This window comes from Rhagoletis zephyria, unplaced genomic scaffold, assembly GCF_001687245.7.
Source record: "Rhagoletis zephyria isolate East Lansing unplaced genomic scaffold, Rhagoletis_zephyria_1.1 Rzeph_scaffold_04677, whole genome shotgun sequence".
In the NCBI taxonomy this organism is placed as follows: domain Eukaryota; kingdom Metazoa; phylum Arthropoda; class Insecta; order Diptera; family Tephritidae; genus Rhagoletis; species Rhagoletis zephyria.
Genome location: NW_016161760.1, coordinates 13,926 through 25,999, shown reverse-complemented (window position 1 = coordinate 25,999; position 12,074 = coordinate 13,926). Strand labels below are relative to the sequence as shown.

Genomic DNA, 12,074 nt, shown 5'->3' with positions numbered 1-12,074 from the left:
GCATGTGTCAAGTTACATATAAGACATTGTTGATTAATGCACGCAAATGAAAGTAGACGCAAAATGTGGAATATGCTTATGTCAACAAAAACGTGGGAATAAAGCATTTGCATTAATTATGCTTATGTAAACCAAAACGTGGGAATAAAGCCTTTACAATAATTTTGCTTACGATCCAAAGTTTTTATGCCCTTATTATTTAGCTACGTAAGCATTTAGTTTGTATAAAAACGTAATCATTAATTCAATAAAGATCACTTGAAAGCAATCAAGCAAACAACAGTGTTCGAACTTGGCGTAATCGCTATTATTCTGAACATTCTGGTGACCCCTGTGAAAGGACATTCAGCTTAAACAAGGCCAGTGCAGCAGTTTAAGGAGCCACAAAACTAATCTAAAAGAAGAAAAATGGATCGTTTCGAGGATTTGGCCAGACAACAAAGAGAAACGGGCGGCAATATCGAATCAATTGTCCGAAACTTTAAAAAGGACCCGCAATCCAGGAAGCAGTCAATCAGCTATTACGAAGAGCGATTGAGAAGACTGGACAGCGAGTGGTCGAAGTTTGAAACAACTGACAACAAACTTCGACTGCTTGAAAACCCCCAGCTGGATCACGACTACTTTACAAAGGACTACTATAACAATATAATGGAAATTGTAAATCAGTACAAGGAGATTTTCGAGTCCGCAGTGCTCCAATTGGCTCAAACCCCGACGAGAGAATTGCGCTTAACAACTAATGAAGGAAGTACGTACCAACATGATGCTTCAGCTTCAAAAGTCAACACAGAAGCACGGCATGATACTGGAACCAAACAGGCAGCTTCCAACGAGTACACTAAACTAGTTCGCAGACAAGGGGTAATGATGGCCTCGTTGCGACGGTTACTGAACGACAACGTTTCACCACAATGTGTTCCAACAATTAATAAACTGTGGGAAAATATAGAAGACATTCACTTCAGGATATATGAGATGTTCGACAACCCAACCGAGCAGGGCTACAAGGTCGATAACTTCATTTCACTTGAGGAAAAGGTATGGAGTACTTTGCAAGCAGCTAATAGTGACTCCCATACTGAGCAATCTTCAAACCAACTTCCGATTAAACTGCAATCCATTTCATTGCCGAAGATAATAATTCCAAAATTCGATGGCACCTATTTAAAATGGCAAGAATTTCATGACCTATTCTCGCAACTGGTAATAAATCAACCTCTCTCAAAAGTTCAGAAAATGTGGTACTTGAAAACTCACTTAGTGGGGGAGGCTGGAAATTTAATTAAACATTTCGCATCAACAGGAGAGAATTTTGATGCAGCTTGGTTCATGCTTCTGGAGCGTTACAACAACAAACGCTTGCTGGTGAGCAAGTTAGTACATGAGCTAACTACTACACCTGGAAGCACATCAATGGACAATGTCAAAAAACTGCATGACACAACACAAGAATGTCTATTAGCATTGCAAAATTTGCAGATAGACACATCAACATGGGATCCACTTCTGCTCCCCCTTCTACTAAAGAAACTGGATCAACCGACTCGTTTGCGGTACGAACAATCATTATCAAAGCCACGGGAGGTACAAACACTCAAGGAATTCCTGCAATTTCTGGAGAAACACTTTCAATCCATGGAAGCGATGGGTGTCAAAGACAAATCTACAAGCTCAACTGCAAAGGTGTGCACTTCAGTCACATCCAAAGGTCATAGAAATGACACTTGCAGCATGTGCAAAAAAGGAAAACATCCATTATTTTCTTGCAAGGAATTTTTACAACAGTCTCCATCGGCACGCTTTCAGTTCATACAAGGGCAGAAATATTGCCACAATTGCCTAAAACCAGGACATGGTTCTAAAAATTGTATATTAAGAAACTGTCTGAAATGCAACAAAAAACACAACACGCTGTTACATTTCGAGGATTCAAAAAGGGATGTGAGCAAAGACATTACATCAGTAGCCACTCCAACACAAGGCAACGAATCGCAAAGTACTACACCATCCAGGACCAAATCAACGCCATCAAAAGACGAAGCAGCGTCACTTACCACCGCAAAGCACACAAAGTCAAACACGTATGTACTACTCAGCACTGCCATGGTGAAAGTTAGAGGAATCGGAACAGAAGTGCAGTGTCGGGCAATTCTCGATTCAGGCTCACAAGTTAATTTTGTGACTGAACGATTGGTTAAACGTCTTGGCATCTCAACTAAACCATCATCAATCTCCATTAGTGGCATCGGGTCAAGGAGCACTAAGATACAGCATCGAGTCAATGTGGCGCTACAGTCTCGGATCAACAACTTTACAACGCGGCTAGAGGCAGCGGTATTGCCTCAGATTATATCCCCGCAGCCGTCGCAAGAAATCAAGATCGACGAATGGCAAATTCCTGAGAACATCATGTTAGCCGATCCATCATTCAATCGTCCTGATAAAATTGATATATTGTTGGGGGCGGAATTCTACAACCAACTGATGGCAGCAGGGCAAATCAAACTGTCAGATGACCTACCCATTCTGCAAAATACAGTGCTGGGATGGATCATCGCGGGAAAAGTTGGTGGCAACTACATCTCAAATGCAATATGTGGAATCTGTACCAACGATGACATCAACTTAGATGCAGCCATTGCTCGATTATGGGAACTTGAGGATGTTGCAACTGTAAGAAAACAACATTCCGTAGCAGAAAAACAGTGCGAAGCTCATTTCGCACAACATACACTCATCAATGAAAATGGGAGATTCATGGTAAGGCTACCATTTCATGAAAATCCGGAGGCCTTAGGGGAATCCTATGGGATGGCGTATAATCGATTCCTGGCCTTAGAACGTCGACTGGCAAAATCGCTCCAGACAAAGAATCAATATGTACAATTTATGGAGGAATATGAGAACTTGGGGCACATGACGCAAGTGGATATTGATTCCATCAGTAAACCTAGGTACTTCATTCCTCACCATTGCATTGTGAGACCCGAAAGCCGCACTACAAAATTACGTGTGGTGTTCGACGCATCAGCAAAATCGTTCACTGGCATGTCGTTGAATGACCTTATGTATACCGGACCCACTGTTCAGAGCGAGCTTTTCACCATTTTACTTCGCTTCCGTTTGCCCAGGTTCGTCTTCACCACAGATGTAGAAAAAATGTATCGACAGATGCTCATTCAACCGGACGAACTCAAATTCCAACTTATCATCTGGCGAAAGGATTCAAGCCTACCAATAAAGCATTATCAGCTAAATACAATCACATATGGGACAAGATCTGCTCCATATTTAGCCACCAAATGTTTGCAGAAAATTGCAAAAGAAAATGCATTACAATATCCGCTTGGTGCTCAGTTTCTACAGGACAATTTTTATGTAGATGACGGAATCGGTTGGTCAGACAGCTTAACCACGACGATGGAAATCCAACAGCAACTGATACACATTTTAAAACAACGTGGTCTTAACCTAAGAAACTGGTGCGCCAATCACTCACAATTACTGCAAAATGTTAGCAGGGAGGAACAAGAAGTTGATATAGCCTTTGACAATGACATCAATCAAACTATTAAAACGTTGGGGTTAACATGGATGCCTAAGATGGATCGATTCTGCGTAAAGGTATGCCTAGGAAGCTGCAGTCTTGCAACTAAACGCTCAGTCAGCGCCGATCTTGCAAGGCTATTCGATCCGTTGGGGATACTAGCACCAATTGTAGTCATGGCAAAAATGTTTATTCAAGATCTCTGGCAACTGAAGCTGACATGGGATGAAGCATTACCAGCCGATTTGAATGAGAGATGGACAACATTTCGAAATGATTTGCAAAAATTGAACAACATGCAAGTTTCACGGCACGTGTTTGAAGGATACATCCCAGCAAAAATTCAAATTCATGTCTTCTCCGACGCATCAGAAAAGGCATATGGTGCTGCGATTTACATTAGATCCGAGCTGGATGAGGGACGAGTACAAGTGAGGCTGCTCTGTGCAAAATCTCGTGTGGCACCCTTGAAACGGCAAACTATTCCTCGGCTTGAGCTCTGTGCATCAGTACTGGGTGCTCAACTAACTACAAGGGTCAAATCAGACCTTAAGCTAGACGATGTGGCTACATACTTTTGGACTGATTCACAAATCGTGTTGGCATGGATTAACTCATCCTCAGCATCATACCAAACATTTGTGGCAAACCGTATAGCTGTTATTCATGAGCACACTACCGCTGAACAATGGCGGCATATAAGCTCAAAAGACAACCCAGCTGACATTCTATCACGAGGACTGCCGCCGGGGAGACTAGAAACCTGCAATATGTGGTTTTATGGGCCAACAATCTTGCTTGGTAAAGAAGACACTTGGCCTTCAAAGTATTCCAAGGCATTATCAGTAATCGACGAAGGTATCAACATGGAACGGAAAAGGGTGACATCAGTCGCTGTTGCAACCACTGGACATGAAGGAAGCGTACTTTATAGCATTCGACACAATGGCTCTTTCAAAACATTACAAAGAGTGACAGGCTACATGCTGAGATTTATCAACCAGGCCAGAAACCAATCGCGGGAGTCAGACATTCCCTTGACCGTACACGAATTGGAAAAAGCGCTTGTGGTAATCGTTCGTACAATGCAGCAATCGGACTTTGAGGAAGAGCTTCAGCACCTTAAAAAATACAACGAAGTTCGCAAAAACAGTTCTTTCCGCAGCCTGTCACCGTTTCTGGACAATAATGGTATCATCCGAGTTGGAGGGCGTCTACAAGCATCAGAACTTGCATACGATGCCAAACACCCTATGCTAATTCCACATAACAATTCACTCGCCAAATTATTAGTACAAATGATCCATAAAGAAAACCGTCATTGTGGACCTCAAGCGCTCTTAGCTTACACAAGGCAAAGATTTTGGCCTATAAAGGGAAAATTGCTGACACGATCAATTGTGCTCAACTGCGTAAGATGCACCAAGGCTAAGCCAAAACTAATGAGTCAAATTATGGGGAACTTGCCTTCAACAAGAGTAACTCCAGCAAGACCATTCATCAACTCAGGCGTGGACTTCTGCGGGCCATTTTGGGTTCACTTCAAGATAAGGGGAAAGAAACCACAAAAGGCCTATGTAGCGGTATTTTGCTGTTTTGCCACAAAGGCAGTGCATTTGGAATTAGTCAGCGACTTAACGACGGATGCGTTTATTGGTGCCTTAAAACGATTTATAAGCCGAAGAGGACATTGTCAAAATTTATATTGTGACAACGCAACCAATTTTGTAGGCGCGAAAAACCAGCTTTCTGAACTTACTGACGTTGTTTATGGAAATTCATCACGAGAATCAATAGTAAAGCAGTGCAGCGGAAAGGGAATAACATTTCATTTTATACCTCCTAGGACTCCACATTTTGGCGGTTTATGGGAAGCAGCGGTAAAATCAGCTAAGCATCTACTAATAAGAAGCACCTCGACAGCGTCCTTAACGTATGAAGAATTGGACACGGTAATCATCGAGGTGGAAGGAATCCTAAATTCCAGACCAATCAGCCCAATGTCCGACAATCCTAACGATCTAACAGCTTTAACTCCAGGCCACTTCCTCATAGGAGAACCCCTTAATGCCCAAGTTGATCCAACGTGTAGGCCACAGCAAACAAATTTATTAACAAGATGGAAACTTGTTTCTCACCTCAAACGCGAGTTTTGGAATCGGTGGTCCCGCGAATATTTATCGGACCTTCAGCTGCGAAATAAGTGGAAGACACAACACAACAACATCAACGTAGGTGACATGGTGATCATCAAAGAAGACAACACACCGGTACTGCAGTGGCCATTAGGAAGAATCATCAATGTATATGAAGGAAACGACGGTGTAGTGAGAGTGGCTGATGTAAAAACTGCTAGTGGCACTTGCAAGAGGCCTATTCATCGGCTTGCACCCTTGCCCAAGGAAACAAATGATGCCACAGGACGACAATCAACCAACAAACTGCTTGAGGAAGACAAAATTCCATCAAGGAGGAATAATCCTTCGTTACACCAAGGACTTGCTACACTTCTGATTACCCTACTCATCTTACCACTGGCTTTAGGAGCTGAACTTCAAAATAAGCGATTTGGATCAAGGCTTGGCATTCATTTTGAAGGAATAGGCTCAACAGCCATATCAACCACTGATTGGAACCTAATAATCTACTATGACATGGAAGGATTTTTGGTAGAACTAGCAGCGCTGTCAAATGGCACAAGGGCCCTGCGCCATTTATGTCAAGAAATCACACAAAAAAGCTCATGTCTTTCTCTGGTAGCACATCTTGAGCAGACTGAAAAAGAGTTGCAGTTAGATTACGCAATAGTAAAATCTAATCGGCGTAAACGAGGTGCCATTGATGCAGTTGGAAATATCGCTCATTCTTTGTTTGGAGTACTGGACGCAGAATATGCAGAACAAATGTCCAAAACAATCACACACGTTAAGGAAAATGAACTACATCTGCTGCACCTGATCAGAAATCAAACATCCATTGTGGACTCAACCATCAACATTTTGAAGCAGGATCAAAAAGCGGTCAAGAGGAAGTTCGACATCATTGATCAACAAGTGAGTCAAATATTCCAGAGGATCAGCAACGACACGCATGAGATATACCAAGAAAAATTATTTCGAATCTTTTCCTCGTTATCCATCCAACTCACACTTATGGCAGCCAATTTGCAAAGAATGCAATCTGCATTATTAGCCGTTCTAATAGATACTCATCACGGAAAAATAAGTCCTCTTCTGCTGACGCCCAGTCAATTGCAAGACGAAGTAAACAAAATTAAACTTCACTTATCAGCACCATTGGAACTGCCTGTAAACCAAGAAGATTTACTCCAGCTATACCAACTCATGACGGTTAAGGGAGGACTTACAGAAAAGCATGTTGTATTCAGCATCACATTGCCTCTGGTAGAGCATGATCGATATGACTTATTCAATCTGCTACCAATTCCTACTTGGACTAATGGGACTATGATTGAAATAAGTCCGTGTGCTGCAGTTTTGGCAATAAACACAGCTCTCGGTCAATATTTCCCGCTGAGCATCTCCAAATTTCAATCTTGTGTGGATATTAAAAATGGAAATTACATCTGTTCTAAAATTCAAATTCGTTATAGTCACGGTTCATCTAAATGCGCATGTGAAGTAAATTTATTCAACAACAACACCCAGTCAAGTTGTCAACTGCGAAAAACACCAAACGATGTTGCATGGATATCACTACAGCATAAAAATCAATGGATTTATGCCACGTCAGTTTCATCTCGTGCAACCGCAGTATGTGGAAAAGAAATCATTCAGGTGATTCTAAAAGGATCAGGACTGTTATCACTCCAACCAGACTGCATACTCAAACATAATTTTATATCAGTTCAAGCAGATCAGTTGATATCGACGAGTCTTTGCTCGTCCTACACTAGCCTGGGAGAAATTTCCGAAGTAGCTGCAGCAGAACATATAAAGCCTCTTCTTCAATCACGGGATGATGAGAAATACATAACACAAATACAAAACCTCACGTCCTTACAATCATCATTGGCCAATCAACGCATATTAGAACTCCCAAACAAACTTGAAGCACAAAATGCGCACCACATAACGGTTGGGTACACTGCCTTGGTTACAGTTTTGTGCCTTTTGGTGTTCATGCTAGTCAAAAGAAAATTTAAAACAGCCAAACAGGAAACATTGCACGCATCCACGACTGCGACCACATCCGGTCAAAATGAAAAACCCACACCTGCGCCTCGACATTCTCAAGGAAGTTTGGACTTTACGATAAACATTTAGGACAGAACCTGCTAAGGAATTCGAGCTGCGCTCACCGGGGGGAGGATGTTATTAAATAAGAAAAGTCGACATATTAATATTGCATTGGCTTTATTCAACAGGGTATTAATTTTCGCTTGCATTCTTTTATGCGTAGCGTGCACTTTATGCCTTTTAGTGTATTCTTATAGCCAAATAATTTGGCATGTGTCAAGTTACATATAAGACATTGTTGATTAATGCACGCAAATGAAAGTAGACGCAAAATGTGGAATATGCTTATGTCAACAAAAACGTGGGAATAAAGCATTTGCATTAATTATGCTTATGTAAACCAAAACTTGGGAATAAAGCCTTTACAATAATTTTGTTTACGATCCAAAGTTTTTATGCCCTTATTATTTAGCTACGTAAGCATTTAGTTTGTATAAAAACGTAATCATTAATTCAATAAAGATCACTTGAAAGCAATCAAGCAAACAACAGTGTTCGAACTTGGCGTAATCGCTATTATTCTGAACAAATATATATAAATTTTTTTCTGTGCTTTAAATACCTGCATTGGTTTCTTTCTTTATTATGATCTATTTGGACCAATCTTAAAAAAACTACTGGACACAAAAGAAGAAAATGTGCTTTGTAATTCTTAAACAAATTTTCGTTATTTGCTTTTGATGTTACATGTATTCGTTTCAATAATTTCAAATGGGGCACTTTGGGGAATTTTTTTAGCAAAAATTTTAAAAACAGTAATTTTTTTTACTTGTCGGGCAATATTTTTTTCATAGGGATATACATTGGATCTTTGGCTAAAAACTTCTGTGGGAAAACTGTCCCTTTACTATTTAAAGTCAAAGAGTAAGCAGAAATGATCAAAGTCTGGCTATAAAGAGAATCGATGCTCAAATAACTAAAAAGCTATAGGTCTGACCTTTAATTAGATAAGAATTACGTTACTATCTGAGATTCAAATACTTATAAAAAACGGGGCGCTTTTTTTAAAAAATAACAATATTCTGATCCGATTCGGCTGGCAGCCACGACTTTGATAACAGAATTTTGTTCAAAACTTTCATTCCAGGAAAATAATAATTTATTTTCCATATCCACCCAAGGTGGTGTTGTTTCATCAGCTGTGAGAAGCGTTTGATTGTCACCTTTTTTATTTCGCTAGTGAGTGAGTGAAAACGTGCGAGTGTATGTATTTTCTCTCGCCCTTTTCCACTCGTGGAAGAATAGCTGCAATTTGACAATGGCACGCTAAAAGCAAAAACAAAATACAAGTAATTGGTGTATTTGTTGAATCGATACCACCTTATATGAATTCTCCTTATTCGCCTATTTAGCTCGGTATAAGCACAAATCTTTCAAAGCAGTCGCAGAGGAAAGTATTAAAAATGAATTACAAAAACTAAAATCGAAAAACGCTGATGAAGTTACAGATTCCCCAAATTCTGAAACAGCCAAAGGAAAAACCTGACACATCTGGTATGGCTTGTAAGCGCTGTTTAAACAACGATCTAGTCATTATTCTAGATTCTAATTGTTTCATAAAAATACTTGACATCCGCATTAGCTGTTAAATACTCGCATTCGGATTCGCATCCGCGGATGTCTAAAATTCCACACTCGCAACATACCTAGTATGTACACTCCCAGGTCCAAACATCGACGCGGACCACTATCTTGCTGCAGACAAGATACGCACCCACCTCTGTGCAGAAAAAAATGTGCGCCCAAAAATGCAAGGAAAGCTTAACGTCGAAAAGCTGAAATCAGAAAGCACTCTTCAACAATCCGACATATGCGAGCAGTGGAAACACATTTCCAGTTCATTAAGTACCGCCGTCGAAGAAGTAATCGGATTTCAGCGAGTCCGAAAGACTGGTACGATGAGGAGTGTCAGGAAGCTGCAGAGAAAAGAGATGCCGTCTGCAGGGCCACGCTGCGATCGGGCGCAACGGGCGCCATGTGGGACCGCTACAGGTATCTGAAGAGGGACGAGACGTATTTGCCGCAATAAGAAGAGAGAGCTGGAAATGCTGGTCGACAGGAAGAATTCCCAAAAATTTTACCAGAAAGTTAGGCGACTCACGGAAGGTTCCAAGACAAGGGCGTACTCCTGTAAGAACAACAATGATGACCTAGTAACCGATGTTCAGAGCGTAAATACTTAAATAATGGAGGGAACACTTTTCCGCCCTACTAAATGGTAGCAGCACGGAAAGTTGTGGAGAAGAAGAACCCGAGCCCGCAGTTGATGATGACGGAGTCGACGTTCCACCGCCTGACTATGACGAGGTACGAATAGCAATAACGCGGCTGAAAAACAGCAAAGCTGCTGGAGCTAACAGCCTGCCAGCTGAGCTATTCAAGTACTGTGGCGAGGAGTTGATAAGGTGCATGCATCAACTCTTATGCAGAATATGGTCAGACGAAAGCATGCCCGACGACTGGAATTTAAGTTTGCTCTGCCCAATCCACAAGAAAGGCGACCCCACCATTCGCGCCAACTACCGCGGGATCAGCCTTCTAAGCATAGGTTACAATGTCTTCTCGAGCATATTGTGGGAAGGGTTGAAGCCCACCCTCAACGAACTGATTGGGCCTTATCAACGTGGCTTCAGGAATGGAAAATCCACCATAGACCAGGTATTCACAATACGCCAAATCTTGGAAAACACCCGCGAGAAGGGAGTTGACACTCACCACCTATTGTCGACTTCAAAGCCGCTTTCGATAGCACTAAAAGGAGTTGCCTATACACCGCGATGTCTGAATTTGGCATCCCCTCGAAACTGATACGGCTGTGTAAAATGACGTTGAGCAATACCACCAGCACCGTCAGAATTGGGAAAGACCTCTCCGAGCCGTTTCCTACCAAACGGGGTTTCAGAAAGGGTGACTCCCTTTCATGCGATTTCTTTGATCTGATGTTGGAGAAGATATTAATTGCTGCAGAACTGGACCACTCAGGAACAATTTTCTACAAGAGCGTGTAATTGCTGGCGTCCCCCGGTGACATCGACATCATCGGTAACAAGAACCGTAAAGTCTGTTCTGCCTTTTCCAAGTTGGATAGAGAAGCAATTCGAATGGGTCTGGCGGTCAACGAGGACAAGACGAGGTATCTCCTGTCATCAAACAAACAGTCAGCTCATTCGCGTCTTGGCACCCACGTCACTGTTGACAGTTATAATTTCGAGAAAGTAGAGAATATCATTTACTTGGGAACCAGCATTAATACCGATAATAATGTCAGCATGGATATCCAACGCAGAATCACTCTTGCCAACAAGTGCTACCACGGACTGAGAAGGCGATTCAGGAGTAAAGTCCTCTCTCGACACACGAAAACCACACTCTATAAGGCACTCATCATGCCCGTGCGGGTAAATGGCGCAGAAGCATTGACAATGAAAACATTTGATGAGGCAGCTCTTAGAGGTTTAGAAAGAAAAACTATGCGGAAGATTTACAATGGAGCGATGAGTTGTATGAGCTTTACACTTAAACCACTTACTTTACTTGACTTTTCAAACTTTTGACTTTTGACCACTTATAGCACCTGTAATATAAGTTTGCACAAAAAAAGTTATATACCGTTTAAATAAGAACAAAATGCGGACCACGCCCATATTTTAACTTTTTTAGCTGTTTACATACATACCTTAAATAAAAATAATTTTTTAACAAAGGCCCAATTTCAAACTTCGAAGTTCAATATCTCGATTTCGAAGGCTAACTTTGAAAAACGGAGAATTAACTTTTTTAATTATGACTGAATCTCTTTGGTTTAGTCCAATACCCAGCCAAGTGTTGTACGTATTTCTATACTAATTAGGATTAGTATCTAATCATCAGGGAACGGATTTTTAGGACCTAAAAACTTATAAAAAAGGCAAAATAAAACAGCGAAATAGGCTGGAAAAGGCAAAATCAAATAGCGTAATAGGCAGGAAAAGGTACTAGACATCGCAAAAAAGGCAAAAGAAGGCATTAAAAGGTCAAAAACCGCAAATAATAAAAAATACATTTAATTTAGAAATGTTTATATGCACTACAAGTAAAAAGAGAAAAACTATGAACTAGTTTCATTATATGAAAAATGTTTACTTTGAATATTTGAATATTTTCTTCTTTCCACTTTTTAACTCACAAAACTTTAGTCTCTATAGTTGTAGTAAAGAACCATAAAATGCCTTTTGATGTTTTCTGGCAGCATTTTCATTCGATTTTCGCGAAGAAAAGCTTTGAAT

General features: G+C 40.9%; 1 protein-coding gene across 1 annotated transcript; it reads left to right on the top strand.

Annotated features, from left to right (window-relative positions):
• Nucleotides 1-408: 408 nt before the first annotated feature.
• LOC108371054 (uncharacterized) lies at nt 409-5,028 on the top strand (the record flags this gene model as incomplete). The annotated part of the gene is made up of 1 exon (XM_017626543.1): nt 409-5,028. A coding segment is annotated over exon 1 (4,620 nt), but the record flags the coding sequence as incomplete, so codon positions are not given.
• Nucleotides 5,029-12,074: the final 7,046 nt, after the last annotated feature.